At 35.8% G+C, this 24,579-nt stretch overlaps 1 protein-coding gene and 2 long non-coding RNA genes across 3 annotated transcripts; 1 reads left to right on the top strand and 2 right to left on the bottom strand.

The window, feature by feature from the left end:
• The first annotated feature begins 552 nt into the window (after positions 1-552).
• Positions 553-2,426, top strand: LOC126703078 (uncharacterized). Its single transcript, XR_007647927.1, has 3 exons — positions 553-800; positions 1,406-1,457; positions 1,961-2,426. It is a non-coding gene; the product is annotated as an uncharacterized LOC126703078 (long non-coding RNA).
• A 1,394-nt stretch (positions 2,427-3,820) lies between these two features.
• Positions 3,821-5,859, bottom strand: LOC126702668 (uncharacterized). The gene is made up of 4 exons (XR_007647815.1): positions 5,653-5,859; positions 5,447-5,539; positions 5,200-5,301; positions 3,821-3,983 (listed from the first exon to the last, which is right to left on the bottom strand). It is a non-coding gene; the product is annotated as an uncharacterized LOC126702668 (long non-coding RNA).
• Positions 5,860-9,800: 3,941 nt separating this feature from the next.
• LOC126703268 (cytochrome P450 CYP736A12-like) lies at positions 9,801-21,340 on the bottom strand. The gene is made up of 3 exons (XM_050402232.1): positions 20,579-21,340; positions 10,103-10,934; positions 9,801-10,010 (listed from the first exon to the last, which is right to left on the bottom strand). Exons 1-2 carry the CDS (start codon positions 21,248-21,250, stop codon positions 10,107-10,109), a joined length of 1,500 nt encoding a protein of 499 aa, XP_050258189.1. The 5' UTR covers positions 21,251-21,340; the 3' UTR covers positions 9,801-10,010; positions 10,103-10,106.
• Positions 21,341-24,579: the final 3,239 nt, after the last annotated feature.

The raw sequence follows: 24,579 nt of genomic DNA, 5'->3' as shown, positions 1-24,579 counted from the left end.
ATTGGAGATAAAGTTTTCCTACGGATTGCACCTATGAAAGGAGTAATGAGATTTCGCAAAAAGGGTAAGTTAAGCCCTAGGTTTGTAGGGCCTTTTGAGGTCTTGGAGAGAGTGGGCGAAGTTGCATATAGAATTGCCCTACCACTAGCCTTGTCAAGAATTCATAATGTTTTCCATGAGTCTATGTTAAGGAAATACATTCCTAATCCTTCAAATGTTTTGAGCTATGAGCCTCTTTAGATTAGAGATGACTTATCATATGAAGAAGTTCCGGTAGAGATTTTGGATCGTAAGGAGCAAGTGTTACGCAATAGAACTATATCTTGGATAAAGGTGCTTTGGAAGAATCATTTAATGAAAGAGGCATCTTGGGAGCGTGAGGATGATATGTTGTCGAGATACCCAAGCCTTTTTCAGAATCATGGTACGTAAAATTTCGAGGACGAATTTTCTATAAGAGGGGAAGAATGTAACATCCCAATCAGACCCCAAAAAAAAAAAAATGAGGGGGGTGGGGGGACAGATTTTTTAGCTCCCATGTGCCTCCCAACTACCCCACCTAACCCCCTTCCCCACCACTCATTTCACTCATCTTATCTCCTCTTTGGTCAGCTCACTTACTTCATTTTTTTTCCTTTCTTTTTTCATTTTCTCTCAACACAACACAAACATTTCTCTCATACTCCCTCATCCTCTCCCACAGTACCCACTCCAAATCAACATCTCCACCATCATTTTTCCAACAAGATCACCGGAAAATTGTTGAGAACCCATAAGCACCTTCACATCCTTTTTTTGAGGTAAAAATTTCTAATCTTTTTGGTGGGTTTTACAATTTTGCTTGAGGTTATTTTTATCTAAGCTTTAATAATAATACTCATGTGATTTATGAGCATTAGAAGTGATTTTTATGTGTTTGTATGTATGGGTTTTGTATTGGTGGAATTATTTGATGAGTGGGTATATGGTTTGTGCTAATGATGACTACCTAAGGTTTATGTATGGTGGAAAATTTTGAGGCTTTGAGTTATATCATGTGATGGTTGATAAATATAATTTTTCCGTTGCCATTGGGTTTATTTGGAGTTAGTTGAAGTTCTAAAATTTCTTGTCTTGGAGGATATTTTGATTTTGCTTTCGTGGTTCTCTTAATGATGTAGTGTAAATTTTATGGAAGTTAGTCATAATGTTGGAAATGATATTAAATAGGATCAACTTTATAAATTGGAGTTTATTCCTTGTGAATCAATTTGTTGAGAAACTTTGGAAGTAGGATATATTATTATTGATGAGGTTAAATACTAGGCTTGCTTAATTAAGTGCTCATTTGGTAATTCCTAAATTGTAGCTAGATAATATTTCAAACTCTATTCTCATTGTGATCGGTTTACTTGATATTGTTTAGCTTCTAGCTAATCTCCTTGGAGCTTAGAGAATTAGGCTTTTGCGGTTGCGAGGTAAGTAGCTTTTTAATGGGATTTTTGAAAAATAAAGATGTTGCATAAATGATGTTTTTGGGTTAGACACACTTTTAGAAAATACCTATGGAAATTATATATTTCCTAAAACTATAGTGTCATAACCTTAATATATGTATGATTATATATGAAAATGCACCATATTTAGTATTATATTTGGGGAAATGCATGAATTGTTGATATGAAAAAATGAGCATATTTTATTTAATCTTTGATAAGGAAATCATGGATTTTATGATATATTATAAAATTTGAAGATACTTATCTTGTCTTGTAATGTGGGAAATTGATAGAAAAATCTCTTGACAAGAATGAAGTTGAAACCTTACAAACTTTGCGGAAGTTAGATTATTTAAGGTTTTTCTGAAATTACCTAGACATAAATTATGTGTTTCAAAGTATATGTAACCTGTGAGCTTTATGTGATTTTAACACCATGCCATGTGTGATTTCCCGGTGATCACCCGATTTGGTTTTTGTAGTCTTTGTGATAACGGAATCAAATCCAGGTCAGTGTCCTTTCACTTTGGATGACGCGTTCTTCCCTGCTGCCCATGGGGGGAAGAGGTTCCTTGATTGTGTGTGGGTGAGGCTGCTGCCTATGGGACCAAGAGACCACATGCAAGAGAGGTCCTATTTGATGCGCTCTCTCTGCTGCCCATAGTGGGAAAGAAAACCTTGAGGGTATGGGTGAGGCTGCTATCCATGGGGTCAAGATTCTGCATACTAGAAAGGGCAATATCATGTTAGTTGTGAATGGGTGGATCTCCTAACTAATCTATATGATAGTGTGGTATATTTGTGATAATTTATCTTATGTCAGATATTATGGCTTTAGAAATTATATTGTTGATGCTCACAGATTATAGTATATAGTTTCAAGGTATTTACTTTGGGAAACTTTGTGTTTCATTATTAAATCATTCTTATCATATTATTATTATTGAAGATGAAACTTGCATTTCCCCCACCCCCATTAAATATGCTACTTATTGGGTTTTGTCTCATTCCATTATTTTATAAACTTTTCAGAGTAGGCAATGATCTTTTGTGACAACTTTTTGCTGGCTAATAATAGTTAGACTAACTACTGATGGAGGCTGAACTTTGTAATGGAGATTTTAGATGTTGTACATCTTAGAATAGGCTTGACTCATTCTTTTATATATTATAGTGGTTGTGACGTTTTTCCCACTGATGGGACAAGCTGATGATATGTAATTATTTATTCAGACCTCTATTCTTTTGTGGCCATTAGTCCTTGTAATTATTGCTTAGAGCTCTGACTTACTCTGAGAGTATATTCAATGAAACTATTATGATAATTCTTAATATTGGTACTGTATATGATTTATGTGGATTGGATGGTCAAAAAGGAAAAAAAAAAAATCTACAGGTACTTTGAGATGTCTTTCTCATGCTTTGGACCCTTTGGGGTTTGGAGCGTGACATCATGTCTGTTCCACTACAAGAAAAGAGTCTACTAGTGAGGGTAAAATGTCCTCGTAAAAATTCAAATATCGTCACAAAAGGTTATTGGCGAGGGCATATGGCCTTCAAAGGCCGTCATATTTGCTCTTGTTGCTAAAAAGATTTTGCGACCATACCTTCACAAATAGATAATTTACGAGGGTAATCCACTATCGTTACTAAACAAATCCATCTTCACAAATATATTACCAAATGACGAGAAAAGTCGACTTATTTTTAGTGAGAGGAAGTAGTCGTCGTTAACAACTATTTATGAAGACCTTTATACCCTTGCAATTAGTTATTTGCGAATTTCAAATTGACGACATACATTCTAGAGACAAATAATGGCATCGCTAAAATTTATTTGTGAGAGCTTTTAACCCCTCGCAACTTATTTTTAGCAAGGGAAAGTAGTCGTCGTTAAGTAACTATTTGTGAGGACCTTTATACCCTCACAATTAGTTATTCACAAATTTCAAATTAACGAGACATAATGACGTCTCTAAAATTTATTTGTAAGGGATTTTAACCCCTCACAATTAGTTAAGAATAATAATGTCAACATTAAGCTGTTATTTAAAACGTTTTTGCAGGGGGTTAAGGGATGTCACTATTCTATAAATTGCGAGGGACTTTGTCGTCACTATAAAGTTATTTATGACCAAATTTTTATGTCATCAATGATAATATTTTATATGATTTTTGAAATATTTTATTATTTATTTATTTTTAATTTATTTTATATCATTTTTGTTTAACTATGATATTACAATAGTACAATAATCACTAAAAATTGATACAATAGTACAATAATTACGAAAAATTGATCCATCGAAAGATAAAAAAACATATAAGTTCAAACTTTAAAATATAGAATATACAAAGAAATCTTGAAATTAAACCTTGTTTTAAACTTAAACAACTAGAATTATGACAAGATCTATATTAGTCTTCCTTTGAATCACCCTCCAAGCTGTTTTCGACCTCCTTGTTATTGTTTGAGTTGTCCTCTTCATTTCTGCTAGTACCATCCTTAAAAATAAATAAATAAATAAAAGCATTAAACATGAGTTAAAATGAAACAAGTAAAGTGAATTTGTATTTGTATCAATGCTTCAATAAATAAGTACACATATTACTATATCAAATCTAATCATATAATAATATATCATAAACAACAGTAATAACTTTTTTTTTTTAATTTAACAACGATAATAACTTAATTTGATTACTTAAACCACTATTAAAATTAAATATAAATTAAAATAATATAACAATTCCGGATTTATATGCCAACAAGGCCTTCCACACAATCCAAAGCTTGAAGTTAGGAAAAATATATCTTGGCCCTTGAAGTTAACAAAAGTGAAAGTTCAAGTCCAAACCTAGCCACTGGTTACAACAGGTTCACCCAATGCAAACCTTGGCCAATACTATTAATTATTGTTAACAGTAATTTTGTCCTAAAACTAAAAGATAGGATAGGCCAAACCATCAAACAAGGATGCTTCTATGATGGTTTTGTAGGAGAAAAAAAACACCAAGTTACTTCATGAACATCAGAGAGAGACCCTTAACAGTGCATGAAGACAAGGGTTCAGAGCTGTGGTTTTACTAGTAGAAACAAAACAAGAAGCAATCAATGTAAACATAACTAATTGCGAGGGTATACCATGTAAACATAACTCATGCCAACATGAGTAATATGCTTTTATATATATAAAAGTTAGGTTGGAGTTATTACAAAAGAAAAAAAAAGTTGGATTAGAGTTATACCATGTGTATTTAGAACCCAAACCATATATATATTGTGTCCTTAGAGTTATTATATTGTTGATTTTTCTATTTCAAGTTTTATAATTGATATCTAAGGTAAATTCATGTATAGGCATGAAAATCTCAAAAGCATAGTATCTCCATAAGATTGATTGGTAAAAAATTTAACTTGAATACCTTAACTTATCATCTAACACCAATACATGCATCTTACTATGTTAAACCTCTATGCAGCACATAGCATACTCTAGTTCCTGCATATGTACCTTATATACAATTCATAAGCCATGCAAAACCAGGCATATGGTCATGACAAGTAATGAAGATGCACATGGTCATATGTTATAGCACCTGTAATGGTTAATATGAACCAACAACTTCAATCTTAAATAGTCCTCTGCCATCAAAGAACTTCTTTCCAACTCAAAATATAATACATTCAAATTACTAATATAACTTATTACAAACTTACAATATTTGCTTCCGCAATTTCATTCACAGCAGTACCATCACTGTGAGAATATGTCACTTCATACATCTCACCTCTCTCTATTTGCTTGCCATTCTTGTTTGCCTACAATGGTCAGTACATTTGGCATATTAAAGCGAGGGTGTTGATTCAATGGTGTCTAATTACATTTATTTCTACTTTAGAACACAAAATAATATATGCTTTGTTAATTTTTGCATGTTATTAATATATATAATGTTGTTCTTACAATGCTATCCACCGTCTGGGCATAGCTTTTGGATCCCAGCGTATGCAGCTTTGTCTACTTTGCACGCCGCTCTTTGTTATCTTTAGACAGGTCCTATGAACATTTCAACAAAGTCACTACCAATTACAATAACAAGCTAATATATAATACTCTTGAGCACGAAACTTATAAAAGCAAAATATCTATACTACTGTAACTATTACTACCACGCCTTTCTGAGAAAACCAGTACTCCACCAACACATGAAATTGATTGTCATCAACCTCCGGCAGTGATAGCTCAAGTAAAGCTTCCTTAGGAATGCTCGGTTTGTAGTAGTTCTCCTTCAACTCTGTTTTGTGGCCCCTTCACAAATTCCCAATCCGTGACAGTGCCTATTTCCTCTGCTTGGCAGGTGGGATGAGGTTTGCAAGAATTATCCATCGTGCCTACCATGTGTAAAGTTGAATTAACAAATGTCACATTCTCAATATAATAAAAAACTTAATTTGATTGGTCATGTTACTAGCAAAATAAAAGCACTTTCTAAAACTAAATATAATCAAACCATATATAAAAATACTTATCCCAAAAAAAAAAAAAAAATCTAATTTTGATATTTGATAAACAACCATCCATGTATATGGTGTGTTTAGATTAACCCATTCGGACAAATCCATAATCCGACCCACCATCCACAATCTTCCTCACCAAAAAACAGAAATACAAACCCAAAAAAAACACATCATGGCCACCACCCCTCTGCACTTTCCAATGGCCTCTTCACTTCCCTCAGCTTTAGCTTCCTTATCACAGTCCCTTAGAAGAAGAACCACAATGGGTAGTTTCAAAAATTTGAGGACTACCATCTGTGCCATTAATGCCTAAAACAAATCCAAAATCCCCTTTCCTCCATTCAACCCTAAGGACCCGTTCCTTTCCCAACTCCCAAGAAATGCTTCTTCACAAGCCTATCAACTCTTATACTCCTCCTTACTTGGATTTGTTTGACTCTCCTAAGCTCATGGCTACACCTGCCTAACTCAGCTCTCTCTCTCTTTCTCTCTCTCATCCCCAATATTACTTTTGTATTTTGCAAGTAATATTTTCCTTGAGTATATACCATGTGTAAATTTGAATTAACAAATGTCACATTTTCAACATAATAACAAACTTGCATAAAGCTTTAAACAAGTAATAAAGAAACCCCTTTTACCGTAGCTCTTTGCCTAATACCTAAATGGCTTCCCAGCTCCGATTCTTGTATTGTTGTGGCACTGAAGACCAACGAACATAACTAATTGGGCACATGTCATGCCTTCTTGCTATTGTTCCCAGCCACCTTGCCTAAGACCCAACATTTTTCCCGACCGGCTGGCCTGCTTTATTTACTTGCAAGAATAGTTTTTTCTGCGGTGGCATATTCCAAATGTCGTCAAACCAGTTAGGCCCACGTTTATTGGGTACATTGTTCACTCCAACTACAAGTACGTCCTCGGGATCTATTAAACCACCAACAAGTTGCATCAAATTACAATGAAACACAAAAGAATGAAATGTCAAGAAACTAGCCATTGGGATGCTTAGATATTCCAAAAAAACATATAAGTTTATATTGTATCCTTATTAGTATAAGGATATTTAATGACAATATTAAAATATATTCAGTCATAATCCTCAAAATGTATTACAAGTGATGAGGGTCAAGTGGGTCTAAATCTCAACTCTCCAACCACATACAAAAATACACCAACCTGGTGGTTATGTTTCGTCATCACTCCCCTGGGAATGTTGTCTATCATCATCAGTCGAAGGAGCTTGTTGCCTAGGATGTCCCAAAATATTGTCCCACTTTGTTTGTCCTCTATTCCATTTTAGAATGTCCCAAAATATTGTCCTGTTTCTAAAAATAAAAGCTATTAGTTTACTAATGTTCCTATTATACCCCTAAGCCTCATTAAGAATAACTCTTTTTAAAAAAAACTGATAAATTTATTTAAGGGTAGTTTTGTAAACTTATACATTTTTATAAGGCAGACAAGATAATAAATAATATTCTCTTTAAATATTTGACTTTTCAAACAAGACAAACAAAGTGGGACGGAGGGAGTATCTTGTGATTGATGTAAAAAAGTAATCATCTCTTCCATAATTGTAGTGCTTAAAATATGTTGCTTAGGAGAGTATTGACTTACAAGCACATATGGCAGCAGCCAGAGCCGGCTCAATAGGTGATACAATTGATGCCCAAATAAAAGAAGGCCCACTTGTAAAATTTTATATATATATATATATATATATATATATATGGTCAATAAAATGCATTAAAAATGCCTTATTGTATCCTAAAATGCAAAAATTTAAAAAGGAAAAAAATAGTCAAACTTTAGCTAACAAAATTAAATTTTAGAAGATAGATTTATTAACTCATTCTTGAAATATGCTAAAATCAAAATTAATAGCAGACAAATTCATTAATAATACAACATAATTGTCTTGAAATATGCTAAAATAGATATTATAAATTTAAAAAACAAAAGAAAAACCTCTCATCTCTCTATCTCTCTGCCTCTTCATCTATATTCTTACGGTCTTACCTTTCTTTTCTTCATCTTCATCTCGATTCTTGATCTTTTTCCATCAACTCAGTCAGTCAGTCTAGCTTGAAATTTTTCTTTGTTGATTCCAGCGTACCAGTCGGCAATCACAAGAGGTATTCTTCTTCTTTAGTTCTTCCCCTCTTTCTCAGTTTCTCTGTCTTTCCGAAAATAAAGACTCAGTCTTCTATTTCTTTAACTTAAATTATATATATTTTTTGTTTGTTTCACACTTTCACTGCACTGCACAATTGTTTGATGGGATGGGACATGTTTTTTGCTATGATGGCTTTTCTAATTCTACCCCTCTTTGGACCTTTTTTTGCCATGATATTTGATACTGATAGGAATATAGGATGTAGTGGAGTACAGGCTGGATGGTTCTCACTTTTTCTTTTTCTTGATAGGAGCACAGCCCACAGACCATAGTTATAATTTACACGGTTTGGTCCGACAGTTTCTCACTTTTACTTTTTTTTTTTTTTTTAATTTGACACTTTATCTATTATTATAAATTATTATACCAATTAATAATTTGATGTGTATCATATAAGCTCATTTGTATTATAGTGACATTAATTTATTAAACCATGTATTAAATTAATTTTTATTTATGCAGGTTTAAACTTTAAAGTGGTCACGGCTTTAGAAAAATTGCAATAATTAGGTTCTATTGTTCTATACTTTAAATTTTATTTTTACTTAAATTATCATTTTTAATTATAAATTCTGTTTTATTTATCTATAAATATTTTCTCATTATAAATGTCTACTAGAAAATATTTATCCGGATATGGAAAACTTCTAAAAAAGAGAAAAATTGAAAAACAAATTGAATCTCAAAAAGGATCTATGGATAAATTTGTTACTAGTATTAAAAAAAACACAACAGAAAGTTTGGGTGAAAATATTACAAATGAACAAGAAACTTATCAAAAAGAGTTGGAAGATAATGAAATTATACAACAAAAAGAGAATAATGAAAATAGTCCTAATAATATTCAAACATCTGATAAAAAGGCCCCATTTAAAATTTTCGCCTAAAGCCCCAAAAGTTGTTAAGCCGGCCCTGTTAGCAGCTAGGAAACTAGAAGCACATGACCTCACAATCCTTCAAACTAGAATCTAGCAACTCCAATATGTAAATGATCTTAACACTCTTACCATTATCAAGTATGCAACTCAGTGGTTTACCAATTATTATTATTATTGAAAAGTTCAAATATGTTAACTTAAGCAAACATATATTGTTTCCTTAGAAGATGATCTTGTATTATAACGAGTAATATTAAAAAAAAAAAATCCTGTTAATCAACACGATGAAGTCCATCGAATATTTTTCAACGGTTGGCCTCTCTTAGAAAAATTTCTGGCTCTGTCATTGAATATAAATTGTAACATCAAGTGAACCAAACACCCCATATTTGAGTACTAGCAACAAGAATGCACCATGAGGTTTCTCAAGGATTGAACAAGTGCTTTTCCTTTGTTATTAGGACAGATACTTCTTATGGATCCGCTATATCCCCATGAACAAAGTGTTTTCAGTAATTGTAAAAGATCAGGAGTAAAGGCAAGTGAGAAATGCTCCTTTTCCTAGTGTTGAATATGTTGCTTTGATAACCAAGTGAAGCATTCTAGAGGTTGGTGGATGAGTGCCAAAATTTGGTGTTGACATTATTTATAAATAAACATCCATAATCAGTTTTTTATAGATATTGCACTCCAACGAGACAAATTCACAAAATCTTCTAATTGTACTACTTGTAAAAAGGTACTTGTCGCTAAAAATCTTAACGAATTATATTAAACATTTAGTAAAAGTCTCCAAGTTGTGTGAACTATGACATTTTATTTTTAGGAGGACACAGTACATTTGAATCCAATATTTTATTTGAGGTAGGCTAATATTTTATTTGAGGTAACATAAAATAACTTGGTGTTGCAATGTCTTCAATAACTGTTCTTATGGAACCTTTTCTTTTGACCTAAAAAAAAAAGATAGATGAAAACCTCCCATTAAAACACATCAAGTATAATTAAGAAAACTTCTTTAAAGATTAAATGATAATTATCTTACAAGTTTAACCAAGTAGGCGATAGGTTGGCATCGCAAGTAAGTGCTTGGCTCTTGGCATTGATAGCCCAAACTTCTCACTTATGTCCAAATCATTAGGCAACATGCCATTAGGGAGCACCCAATCAAAACAATGCAGCAACTGAGCGAGAACATAAGTGACGGTCGTAAGCCCTAATTGTAATCCAGGGCAACCTCTACGACCGGATCCAAATGGGATAAGCTGGAAGTCATGTCCCTTGAGGTCTATATTATTATTTATGAACCTTTCAGGGTAAAATTCTTTCACATTATCCGACCACACATAAGGATCTCGTCCAATAGCCCAATAATTTATCATTACTCGTGATTTCTTGGGTATGTAATATCCATTAATCTCAATCTCCTCCATTGATTCACGTGGGATTAGAAATGGTGCAACAGGATGTAGTCTGAAGCTTTCCTTAATCACCATACCCAAGTAAGTTAAATTTGCTAAATCTGTTTCCTCCACCATCCTATTCATTCCAATTACACGTTCTAGCTCATCCTGTACATGTTTCATTATCCGTGGATGCCTCAAGAGTTCAGAAATGGTCCATTCAATGCTAATAGCTGAAGTGTCATATGTAGCAGTAATCATGTCTATAATGATAGCCTTGATAACTCTTCGATCAATTTTACATGAATTCTCATCATGGGCATTCATGGGTTGATTCATCAAAGAAAGTAACATGTCTAAAAAGTCCTTTTCACAACTTTGTGGACCACTAGGAATTTGTTCATGCTCCTGGATAATGTTCTCCAATACTACATCAAGAGTCTTGCCAAGTTTCTTAATGCGCGACGTCAATCCCTGAGGGCAATGAATGGTTAGAAAACTAAGTAAACAATACCATTTCTCGAAACGGAAATCGTTGAGGCAAACGCCGCAAACATCTTTGTCTAAAGGAAACAAAGTGTTATAATGTCACCAATTTTGCTAAAAACAAACCTAAGAAACTGATGTGGTAATTATTGATTTTAAACATTTTATTGATGAGATAGTTATTGATTTCCAATTATTTTAAAATTTTGCAAATATGGAGGATATAAAGACAATGTAATCCAAAAGTGAATTTATTGAAATTTGCATCCAATAAAGAAGTAACTTGAGCCATCCAATAAAAAAATTCGCATCCAAAAGTAAGTTACTAAAATTACTTAAAAATTACATGGTGTTTCTCTCTCTCTCTCTCTCTCTCTCTCTCTCTCTCTATATATATATATATATATAGAGGAGAGATTTTATTATTATTATTGAATGATACCAAAGAGTTAAAAAAAAAAAAAAATTTGAGAACCAAAAATAAAAAGGTTTAAAGTGAAAAGAAAAAGTTAGTTTATTTTTGGGTTAAAATTAGATCAGCTTCTTTAGGTTAAAATTATATATATAGTATAAGTTGAAGTAATATTATACCACTTAATAATTTTTTATTAGATGACAATTTTGATAAATCTACCATTTGATTACATTTTTAGTTATACCCTTTTTGTTAAAAAATTCCTAGATTATCAAGGATTAATAACTATGCCTTTTATCAAAGGATTAAATTTCATTTTTGTATGTTACATATACATACAATATGATTTTATAGATATATAACACTTATTGGTATGAAATAAACCACTTAATAAATTTAATATAGATACCAAATTTCATGACCATCAGATACTATTTAGGGTAAAATGAAGATGTAATTAGCATTTTTTTCTTAGTTTGTTGCATTTTTTTTACCACTTACAGTCAACTACATTAAAATTGTGGCATAAAAGTTATATCTTAAAATTTTTCTTCTATAACACTACATACCAATGTGGCATATAGAGTGGGCAAGGGAGGGCCGAGGAACAAATTTTTTCTGCAATAAGTATTGCCATAACTCTAACATAACCGAAAAACAGTATGCTCATCTTGGCTAAAACTTGTTTATGGACCCAATATTATTGAACCAGATGTTGGGACATATGCGTTGTAGAGAAAGTAAATGGTAGGACAAAAATTTAACAATAAGCTTGTTTTGAGTTGTGGTGGGCTATAGTGTATAATCTTTTTTTTTTTAATTATTATTATTTTGATTTATGATATGCTAATAACTTAGTTTATTGTAAAAGTGTTATGAAATATATATATATATATATATATATATATATATATATTTATTTATTTATTTATTTGTATCTATGATAGAAATCTCATTCTAACCTAATTTATATGTATATGTCTGTGTTTAATAAAAGAAAGTGAATGTGTGAAACTCCTATCCCATCCATAAGAATTTTGTATTTATAAAATAATCATTACACCAAAGGTGTTCGATTGTTTATAAGATTTATTATGACCATAGAAAATCTCACACACTATTAATTGCAAATATTGTTTGCCAATGAGGAGTAGGGTGGGGGAGAAGATTAGTTAATTAATTATCAATAAGGAACAAATAAAATAAATAGTAGTAAGAGAAGTACTGAGGGAAAGATTAAAGGAAAATTATCAGGTATTCCCAGAGTACCATAAATGCGTACTCTCCCCTCTCATATAAATGGTGAGTCCCACCATGAATTTAATTAGTGGGACCCACCATTCATGTGAGAAGAGGGAGTATGCATTTATGATACTCTGGGAGTACACAATAATTTCCCAAGATTAAAACAAGAAAATACTAGAAAGAAGAAGGAAATTATAAATAGTAGTAAAGTAAGTGTTAAAACCAAGGGAGTTAATCTTATACCATAGGCCGTACCGGTTTGGCCAAAAGAACGAGATATTTTAGTACCGATCAATACCAAAGTACGGTTTTGAATTTACCGCTATTATATATATATATATATATATATATATATTTGTAGGGACACGATTTTTTTAACGGCCCAATAATGATGTTGGGCTCGTACATGAATGATCCCTCACAATATGATTTGTAGAGAGTGGGCTTGAAAGGCTGGCCTTTGATCACGGGGCGATGATCCGGTCTTGGTTTTAGAGGAATTCATGTAGAAAAAGGAGTTGGGTTTGAGCATTTAAACCCTATAGCGTCGTATCCTGCGGGGTGGGTCTCCTCGGACTTGGTCTGAGGATCATTAAGGTCTTACCCCGGTCACCCAACGGTGGGTTTTTTCTGTGATGTGCATGAGTTGTTAAGATGTTTTCATCCATGGAGTCTTCCTCCTCCAGGTGGGATGGAAGTCCCTCCTTTTTCTTGGGGCCCCCCCTCTCCAGATTTACTTACTTTTTCTTTTATACTAGCCTGCGTTCGCTGTCCTTCGTCCACGTGTAGGGTCAACCTTTACAAGACTGATATTTGTCCCGTCAGTCTAATCCCAGAATTGTTGGGGATGGTTGATAAAGTTGAAGAATACGGCTCTGTTAGGTGCAGAGCCTTATCTGGGAAGGGTAGTAAGGGTAACTTTCCCAAGATATTTTAGATCTCCTTACAGATTTGTTCCTATACCTCTTTTTTACCCCTCTTCTCAAGGGAGCTTTGGGTCTGCCGAGGACTAAACTGTCCTCGGCTGCATCTCTGGGCCATTTTTTGCCTTATATTTTTGAGCTTGGGCCATAACCTTTTTCGGTTTGGGCCTTTGGACTTCCCATGAGCAAGTGGGCCTGGCTCATAAACTGTTGGGCCCCACAATAGCCCCTCAAAACCCTGCTGTCCAACATCCTGATTGGAGAGGGGGTTTTTGGCAATACCGAGCCTTTATTATGGCTCATTTAATTCATCCCTTGACTGACGCTGGCGACTCTTCACTTGCCCAGGGAGTGTACCGGTCTACAAGATGTTCCCCTTAATTGGTGTACGATGCGTTTATGCCGTTTGGTTATTCGAAGCGCGTCTTTAATATCTTCCCTTTACGAGACCTCCCAGATTCAACGGTTTTTGATGGCGTGGGGGAATGAAACAGGCGTACTCGTGTTTGCAGATTTCCTTGGAGATCTGAACACATTAAGTACTCTCTTCTTCGTCCCCTATATAAAGAGAAGAAACAAGAGTTGTTTCTCCCACAGATGAATCCCTTTAATCCCCCCAAAATTTGAAACCCTTAGATTCCTTCCGGAGTTTACTTTAACTCTCCGGTTATACCTTAACCTGAAATACACTCACCGTAGTAATAAGCAATGAAAAAACCATTCCCCTCCCAGAAACACCATGTTCTGACGAAGCTTGAAATGGCTCGGTCAGGGCAAGGATGGCGGAGACTCAAGATTTGTCTCGCCTTCCTTTCAGCCAAAATCCGAAGCAGGGGCTCGTCACATCACACTTTCGGCGTGACTGAGCCGAGGACACACATTATCAGTACCACCCGCTCCCTCATGAGCATATCTAACATGGCACCAGTGTGTTAGGAGTCAGGACTGGGGCAGGGACTAAGTTCCCCTGCTTCTTCCTCTCTTCGTTCACTGGCGCCTCCCTTTGCCTCTCTTTCTTCTTCTTTCCACCACCAGATCCATCTTGGTGCTTTTCCTTCTCCCTCTTTTGCTCCTTTCTCTTTCTTTTCATCTCTTCCCTCTTCTTCTCCTCCTTCTTTTACTCATGTCCTCCATCTTCCTCATTCATCTCCTCCATCTTCTTCTTCCTTCTCCTTCATCTTCTTCTTCCTTCTCCTTCATCTTTTTCCAAAGAAGGTTCTTCTTTCAATATGGGCAATACTGAGGCAGAGATTGGAGAGACTTTGAAGACGAGTTTAAAAGACACCCGACTGTTTATTTATCTGTATTGCGGATGTTACCGTTGCTTCGGCAATTCACCTTTTGTATAGGCTTGTTCAAGCCCTTCTTTGTACGTTGTAATAATTTTTCATATTAATAAGAATTGTTGTTATTTTACTTTGCATGTTCTGTCTATGTTTTTACAAATTTGCAAGCGCTGCTCGGCACAATAATATAGCATTTGAATCAATGACAACTAAGGCCAAAATACTTGCTAATAAAAAGATGTCACCATAACTTTAATAGAATTGTTTGACATAGCAATGCGTACCTGTGAATAACGATACTTACCCGAAACAATGCCGAGATTAGAACTGGATGCTCTATGCGGTGTAGGAAGTAATCATCCGAAGACATATCACCCGCAAAAATGAACAGCCCCCTTAGGCTACCGAATAGTGGGGTGTCTCGTCATCATCCTACCACTTTTATTGGCCTTAACATTTTACAGTATTTGAGCCGAGGACTTTCCCCATCCGAGTAGTTGGCGTCCCAATAGGCTTGAGTCCGAGGACTTCACAACGCCTTGGCTCTGTCCAAAACCTAATTTTGTCATCCAAGTAGTTGGTTTCCCCATAGGCTTGAGTCCGAGGACCATGCAAGGCCTTGGTTCTGTCCAAAACTTTTTTTTGAGTGCTTGGTTTCCCCATAGGCTTGAGTCCGAGGACCATGCAAGGCCTTGGTTCTGTCCAAAACTTTTTTGAGTTCAGTTTCTCCCTTTCCTCAGGTATTTCACGAGGTGCCGAGCAGGAGGTTGTCCTCGGCAACGGCTGTTCCTCGGCGTGGGCCATAGTCCCTAGGCCCCCATGTAGAACGGGTCTGGGCCGCGAATTCACTAGGCCTACAAATTAGGAGGTATTTCTGTAGTCTTTGGTCACGCGGTACTCTTTGGTGTCCCAGTGTTCGAGGTGCGCCTTCACGAGACTCCTTTAATCTCATGGTTGCAGGTGGCGTTGGAAATTGAGCCAGAGCCATTTTGTCTGTAGCGTTCTTTGGGATGCTGCGTGAATTAAATGCCACCACCTTATCTTTTTAAATAAATAGGAGAGAAAGTTACTTTACCTACGCACAAATCCTGCAGTTTCCTCCCAAATCACAACTCCCATATCCGATGCTATCCTCCCTTAGTATAACATGTTTGAGGCGAGGGTTGGGGAAAAGGAACTCTCTTCGCCACAGAGGCGCCGTATCCTCCTGAGACTCAAAATAGTGAGGTACGGGCAAAGGAGGCATAAATTCAAGAGAATATTCCATTTCGACAGAGGGGAAAGGGTGTTTCCCCCCCTTTTAGTCAAAATCCGAAGCAGGTTCTGTTCATGCCAGAATTTTGGTGTGTCAGAAGAAAGATTCTCCGCCATCATCGCCTCTACCTTGTTGCAGGCAAATTTTTGGTGAAAGCTCCTCAACTTCCGGCTCCCTGCACCTTTCCTTCAGCGGTGTGAGGCTCAAGTTGGGTTTCATGCACCTTTTCTTCAGCTACGCTAGCCTGAAGCTGGGCTCTCTCTGCACCTTTTCTTTGACGGTGTAGGCCCTAAGCTGGGTTTTTTTGCTGCCTGAGTTATGGGCATGTAAAAGCATTGAGGAAGAACAAGGTCTTGAAGCAGTAGCCAACCTCTCCTCTGTGCCACCACCTCGGCTTTATCTTATTCTCTTGTATCTTTCCTTTTGATTATGTGGTTAGCTTTAGAAGCCAACCTCTCGTTTGTACTGCCTCCTCGGCTTTGCCTTATTCTCTTGTATCTTCCTTTTCAATTATGTAGTAATCTTTAACATAAGCTGATTCCAGCTTTTCATTGTACACTGTACTATTTCTTTGTTTTAGTAAAAAGGGGAATTTATTTACTTGTTTTGAATACTATTCTTTTTGCAACACTATTTTGTGAAAGGGTGTGCTCTATGTGTGTGTTTCTTCAATCATAATCAGAGCAGGAAACCTTGAAACATAATCCAACTAATTTTAATTTACCAACACTACCAGGCATTACGACGATAATTCATAGTAAGTTAAACTTAGGAAACTAACCGAGGTAACAACTGAATGTTCTGTGATAAGTGCGAGAATACCGTCCAAGAATGATAATCTCTAAATAATCTATCCGAGGAGTTGACTGAGCAGTAGGGAACCCCGATCGTTTTTCAGGCGACATATTGCTCTATATCGCATCGATCCCTTTGGTGCTGAAGATTCGAAAGCAGACTTGAGAATCCTCGCAATTTAGGAACTACCCCAATTGCTAGTGGAGAGTTTTTCTCGGATAAATCCTAAGGTCTCTGTAATGTAGTTTTTCCTTATAAGTAGTTGGTTTCCCCAGAGGCTTGAGTCCGAGGACCATGCAAGGCCTTGGTTCTGTTCGAAACTTTTGAGTACTTGGTTTCCCCATAGGCTTGAGTCCGAGGACCATGCAAGGCCTTGGTTCTGTCCAAAACTTTTTTGAGTGCTTGGTTTCCCCATAGGCTTGAGTCCGAGGACCATGCAAGGCCTTGGTTCTGTCCAAAACTTTTTGAGTGCTTAGTTTCCCCATAGGCTTGAGTCCGAGGACCATGCAAGGCCTTGGTTCTGTCCAAAACTTTTTGAGTGCTTGGTTTCCCCATAGGCTTGAGTCCGAGGACCATGCAAGACCTTGGTTCTGTCCAAAACTTTTTGAGTGCTTGGTTTCCCCATAGGCTTGAGTCCGAGGATGCTTGGTTTCCCCATAGGCTTGAGTCCGAGGACTATGCAAGGCCTTGGTTCTGTCCAAAACTTTTTGAGTGCTTGGTTTCCCCATAGGCTTGAGTCCGAGGACCATGCAAGGCCTTGGTTCTGTCCAAAACTTTTTGAGTGCTTGGTTTCCCCATAGGCTTGAGTCCGAGGACCATGCAAGGCCTTGGTTCTGTCCAAAACTTTTTGAGTACTTGGTTTCCCCATAGGCTTGAGTCCGAGGACCATGCAAGGCCTTGGTTCTGTCCAAAACTTTTTGAGTGCTTGGTTTCCCCATAGGCTTGAGTCCGAGGACCATGCAAGGCCTTGGTTCTGTCCAAAACTTTTTGGGTGCTTGGTTTCCCCATAGGCTTGAGTCCGAGGACCATGCAAGGCCTTAGTTCTGTCTAAAACTTTTTGAGTGCTTGGTTTCCCCATAGGCTTGAGTCCGAGGACCATGCAAGGCCTTGGTTCTGTCCAAAACTTTTTGAGTGCTTGGTTTCCCCATAGGCTTGAGTCCGAGGACCATGCAAGGCCTTGGTTCTGTCCAAAACTTTTTGAGTGCTTGGTTTTCCCATAGGCTTGAGTCCGAGGATGCTTGGTTTCCCCATAGGCTTGAGTCCGAGGACCATGCAAGGCCTTGGTTCTGTCCAAAACTTTTTTGAGTACTTTTTTGTACTTATTTGCTTTTTCGCAGGTCAGCCCCTTGACCATGGCGGGGAGGGCTGACTTGGGGTCGGAAGCCCCTAGAGCTGCCCGTGCCGTTGGCGCTACAGGACGTAAACCCTGGCACAAGTTTATGTCGGAATAACAACTGCATGTCGCCGGAGATGGGGGAAAACCCGCGAATCTCTACTTGCTAGAGAGTTGACTCGAACGCCACCTGTGCCAACGCGCAAGCCTTTCCCACAGACGGCGCCAATTGTAGGGACACGATTTTTTTAACGGCCCAATAATGATGTTGGGCTCGTACATGAATGATCCCTCACAATATAATTTGTAGAGAGTGGGCTTGAAAGGCTGGCCTTTGATCACGGGGCGATGATCCGGTCTTGGTTTTAGAGGAATTCATGTAGAAAAAGGAGTTGGGTTTGAGCATTTAAACCCTATAACGTCGTATCCTGCGGGGTGGGTCTCCTCGGACTTGGTCCGAGGATCATTAAGGTCTTACCCCGGTCACCCAACGGTGGGTTTTTTCTGTGATGTGCATGAGTTATTAAGATGTTTTCATCCATGGAGTCTTCCTCCTCCAGGTGGGATGGAAGTCCCTCCTTTTTCTTGGGGCCCCCCCCCTTTCCAGATTTACTTACTTTTTCTTTTATACTAGCCTGCGTTCGCTGTCCTTCGTCCACGTGTAGGGTCAACCTTTACAAGACTGATATTTGTCCCGTCAGTCTAATCCCAGAATTGTTGGGGATGGTTGATAAAACTGAAGAATACGGCTCTGTTAGGTGCAGAGTCTTATCTGGGAAGGGTAGTAAGGGTAACTTTCCCAAGATATTTTAGATCTCCTTACAGATTTGTTCCTATACCTCTTTTTTACCCCTCTTCTCAAGGGAGCTTTGGGTCTGCCGAGGACTAAACTGTCCTCGGCTGCATCTCTGGGCCATTTTTTGCCTTATATTTTTGAGCTTAGGCCATAACCTTTTTCGGTTTGGACCTTTGGACTTCCCATGAGCAAGTGGGCCTGGCTCATAAACTGTTGGGCCCCACAATATTCATAACCAAAATTCATATAATTTATTAAAAACTTTAAATTTATAAATCTTTATCTCATTTAATATGATAATCTTTAGTTAAAATTTCAATTAGGTAATATTAATAAGGTTCCGGTTAATATGTGCTCTGAGCTATCTATTTTTGGAAATATTTTCTTGAGAATTAAAAAAAATATCAATATTTTTTCAATTTTCAAAAATAATTAATTATTATCTGCTCTTAAAGAATTTATGTGCTACTTCTTTAATAATAATAATAGGATTTTATTAATATGTGCTCTAAGGGTACATATTAAATTTCATTTTTAGAAAAAATTTTCTTGAGAATTGAAAAAGTAATGACAACTTTTTCAATTCTCAAAAAAATATTTTCAGAAATAGAAAATTTAGTGTATGTCTTTAAGATACACGTTAACTAGACCCATAATAATATCACAGTCAATAAAGATTGACAGATGAGTACAAAAACTTTTTTCATTTATTAAAAGTTAAAATGCAGTTTGAAACTTCTTTGCATTAGGAAAGAAAAAAAAAATCAAATTTGAATTCTCAAAATTTTATATCAATTCACGTGGGTGTGTCAGGAGGGCACACTGCCCCCAAGTTACAAACAAAAAGCAACCATCCTTTACTTTTAGTTTTTTAATATTAAAAGTCACAACAAAACAAACAACTAAAGCCTTCAGAAATAGAAACTTAAAAACTAAGAGAGGCAGACGGATGGAGGGATGGGCGTGAAGAAGAAGAAGAATGGCTGGTCACTTTCAGAACAGTGCTGGCGACAGCAGTATTATGGGTTACATGGTATTTTCTTTTACCGTTAATCACTTAATTTTCATTTTTCTTGTTTTTCTTTTACCGGCTGGTATTTTTTTTCCAGCTGGTATCTGATTTTTTTCTCGATTTTGCCGGTACAAAAAGTGGTACAAAATAGCCGTGTTTCTGTACCGGCTAAGGTATTATTACGAAAAGTTCCGGCCGTACCACGGTATTGACTCCGCAGGTTAAAACCTTGTATCTTACTATTTATTAATTAACTAAAACTCACAGTTAAAACACTTATAAAAATTAAAGACTTGTATAATAATAATTCACTACATAATTATATGACTTTCATGGGCTTCCCACTTTGAGATTTAGCTTTTACTATGAAGTTTTAACCGCTACTGAGACACACTTTTGGGCCAACAACATTACTCGGTGGACGAAGAAATAGGCATGAAATTTAAAAGAAAAATCGACTGTTTTTAGATTCTCCAAAGAATTAAATCAAAAAAAAAAAAAAAAAAAAATCAATGGCTAAGTTTATCAAAGGGAGAATAAAGTTGAAAAGATAAAAACATTGAAAGATATACCTGTAGATCAAGTGCCCCAAGGTAAGGAACATAATCTGCTAGATTGAAAGCTCCCATCAAGTTCAAGGTCTCCGCAATAAGTGCCTTCAAGTCGAATCTATCATGATGACTTCGCCCAAATACCATTCTACGTGTTGATTCCTCAATGAGTTTGCCCACCACCTCACTAAGGTCCACAACCTCATGTGCTACCGCAGCTTTTTTCAGTGACTGTACCAATGATCCTACCAGCTCCTTCCTCATAGGTGCAAATGACTCTATTTTTGAAGCACTCAGAAGCTGCGACGCAACGAGTTTCTTAAGGCTGCGCCAATATGGACCATACTCGGAGAAAGCAATACCTTTGGACATACCAATGATCTTTGAGGCTTGGAATATAGGTCGGCTGGCAAAAACGGTGTCATGGGTCTTTAAAAATAGCTCAGCAGTTTGGGAAGATGAGACCACAATAGTTGGGACATGGCCAAGCCTCAATGACATGATGGGTCCGTATTTTTTGGCTAAGTTTTCGAGGGCACGATGTGGGAGGCTACCCAACATGTAAAAATTACCAATAATGGGTAAAGACCGGGGACCCGGTGGGAGTACTAGTTTACGTCCTTTTTTGTGCATGAATGTCCAGATGATGGATCCAAGGAGTAGCAGGAAAATGGCTAATGTTAGTGGAGACATTTTGGAAATTGAGTTGGCTGAGGAAGAAAGGCAAGAATGTTAGAGATTGGAAGGTTTTTTTTTTTTTTTTTTCCTGAGTCGGAGATTAATGGAAGGTGTTGGGGATTATAATTATTATATATAAACTTTTGAGAGTAGAAAATCCAAAATATGATAAGATGATATCACTTTTTCTAAAAAGGTTTCTATCCAAACTAATTTTGAAGAAAAACTCTTCAATTTATCTCAATATATTTTTATTAAATGTGAATTTTAAAAATCTATTTCTTAAATTGTATCTTTTTATTATATTCTATATTCTTACAAAATTTTAAGAAGATCAAATGTAAAGACTTGATTTGTAACGACCCAAAAGGATATTGGGTTCGCACGTAAAAAGGCTTAAACAATATAATTTGTAGAGTGTGGGTATTAAGAACTAGATTAACTTTCGTAGAAGGAAAAGATTCACCCTCACTTTTATTGAAGGTTCAGAGCTGGCACAACAATCGGTTTTTTTATTGAAATAGATACAGTTTTTTTTGTTTTTCACGTTTTTCTTCTTGAATCTTTTTTTTTTTTTTTTTTTTTTTTGTTCTGATCTCTCCCTTTTCTGCATGTTCTTCTTTCAGATTATATATCACCCTCTGTGTTCCATCCTCACCACACACATGTAGGTTGGGTTCGGGGGAATTCTTTCTGTCCCATCTAGCGCCTCCTGAAACCTCCTATGGGTAGCTGTAAGGCTGCTTCATTACTGTTCATGTATCTCCTCCACATTAATGTGGCCAGAGAGTTGGTTGAGAGGCGATTAATGCGGAGGCAGTTGTAGTTATAGATATTTGTTTGCCTTTTCTTTCTTACCCTCGGTCTGTTATCCCCTCTTCAATGGTGACATAGTTCTGAGGTCCGATTGTAACAAGACCGTGTCCTGATCGTCCTCGGACGCATACTGCCGAGGAGTATGGTGTCCTCGGACGAATACGGAACTCTATTTTCGTGATATTGACTACCCCCCTTGGTGGTTACCCTTACGACCTGACTTGGGCCTCCTCGGACGGATTTGCATCCTCGGATGGGCCGCAGACCCAACGATCTTGACCTTAATGGGTCTGTTGATTGACTGACCCCCACATCAAATATTAATAATTATGTCATTAATCAAATATTTGAATTCTAAGTTTTGATAATCTAAAATTATGCATAAAAATTAAGTTTATTAATTAAATATTAATTAACATTCGATTAGGAAGAAATTTGACATATATATTAAAAATATATAATTTAACAATTAGATTTTTAAAATTCATAACTAATAAAAAATACAAAAGATAATTTGTAAAAAATATTTTCAAACTAATTTGGAGAGAAATTTCCTCTGCATCTTTTTAACACAAGATTTTGAAATGAGATTCGAATGATAAACGTGTAAAGTTTTAGCAATAATGTTAAGTTCCCACTAGTCGCACATGCACAGGCAACTACAAACTGGCTCGGATTACCACTTCTTATCGCCAAAAGTATGTGGACCTCACCTGTTGGGGAGGATCGGATACTCATCAGAAAAAAATAGACAGATGCAAAACAAGTGTCAATTTCGCGCACAAAAAGCACAGGTGACTGGGCATTATTGGCTTTGAGTTTCGTAACTAACATATAGAGGAGGATGTATGTTAGAACAATTGTATTCAAACTTTCCTCATAATCTACCGTCTTTTACTCTTAAGATTTTTTTTTCCCCGACCCTTGTTTCGTGGTGGCCAATCAGTCGAGTAAAAGGAGGAAATAAAAAATCTATAAAATAATTTCAACCATTGTACTCAGTTTCAATCATTTTACACATGTACTCTCTCCCTCTACGTGAAAAAAATTAATTATTGCCAAAGAAAAAACGAATGCAATCTACAGATAACAGATCTACCCATTAACACTAGAAATTTGTAATTCTTTGGCATAAAGAAAACAATTTTGATGATGAGGATGGCAAAATGAAGAAATTTTGTAGTAATGCGCAACTTGGCATAATCATAGATCATGGATAATAAGTTCCTGTTTTTATATATGAGTAATGTTATATACCCAAAAAAAAATGACAGTTATTTTAATAACTGTTAAATTGGTAAATTTTCATCGGTTCTTATCTAATATTAGTAGTAAGTCTAAACTTACTACTAATATATATATATTTTTATCTACCACTAATAATTTATCGTACTAGCAAGTATTAATTTTTTTTAACAAATAGAGCTCACAGTCACTACAATTAGGAGACTTTTTTTGCTCTCACACAGTGTATTCTCAAGGTTTTCAACCAAAGACTAATCACTGTTTGCATCGGGTGGGCCCACGAAGGAATAAAGCGCTGGCCTAAGAAATTCTTTTCAAAGTGCAAGTATCAGAACTCAAATTGGGGAGCACACCCAGTCGAACCTAGTACAAGCACCTTGAAACCGAGAGCTCAAGCAACTCGGCCAACCCCTTAGGTTGCAATTAGGAGACTTGTAACCAGCAAATACAGTTTGACATTTATCTATCAAACTAATGGTTTTTTCTAAAATCTTTTTGGGGGGTGTTGTTGGAGGTTCTTCAAAGTAGTAGGCATTAATGGGATTCTGAAAAGGTGGGTGAAAGAGAAGGTTTTAACGGAGAAAATAAGTAGGTTTTTTGAAGTTGTAACGTTGTTTGGTGATATTAATAAGTAGCCACTTTGTTTAATTTTAAAGGACATTCTAAGATACACGATATAAGCAATGGCGTAGATAGGATTTGAGTTGAGAGGGAGCAAATTTTATATATGATACACGCACTTACACACATTATGTGAATATATAATATTTGAGATCAATTTGAAAAATTAAAAGCTATTCATTTAAATACTAAGTGATATTTAATGTAATTATACCAAAAACAAATTCTACAAAAAAGGTTTATTCATAATATTGTATTTATCTATTGAAATATTTCTCACATGAATGATCTATTTTTAATTTTTTTTAGAGCCAAAATCAAGAGAGTTAATATCGTACCGGAGGCTATACCGGTTTGACAAAAAAAGAGATATTTCAATATCAATTAATACCAGTATACCATTTTCGGATTTACTGTTATATATTATATATATATATATATATATACACATAGTCATAACCAAAATTCATATAATTTATTTAAAAGTTTAAATTTATAAATCTTTATCTCATTTAATATGATAATCTCTAGTTAGAATTTCAACTAAGTAATATTAATAATAATAATAGGGAATTTATGTTCCTACTTCTTTAATAATAATAATAATATCACAATCAGTAAAGTTTGACAAATAAGTACAAAAACTTTTTTCATTTATTAAA

The sequence above is a fragment of the Quercus robur genome, chromosome 10 (genome assembly GCF_932294415.1).
Source record: "Quercus robur chromosome 10, dhQueRobu3.1, whole genome shotgun sequence".
Lineage (NCBI taxonomy): Eukaryota > Viridiplantae > Streptophyta > Magnoliopsida > Fagales > Fagaceae > Quercus > Quercus robur.
This window is presented reverse-complemented; position numbering and strand designations above follow the sequence as displayed.

Bases quoted from the DNA above. Each gene is read 5' to 3' on its own strand.
- LOC126703268 (XM_050402232.1), bottom strand. From the start codon at position 21,250: ATGTCTCCACTAACATTAGCCATTTTCCTGCTACTCCTTGGATCCATC. The intron at 10,935-20,578 runs GTATATCTTTCA...CATTGCCCTCAG, and splicing joins TTGGGGCACTTGATCTACAG to GGATTGACGTCGCGCATTAA.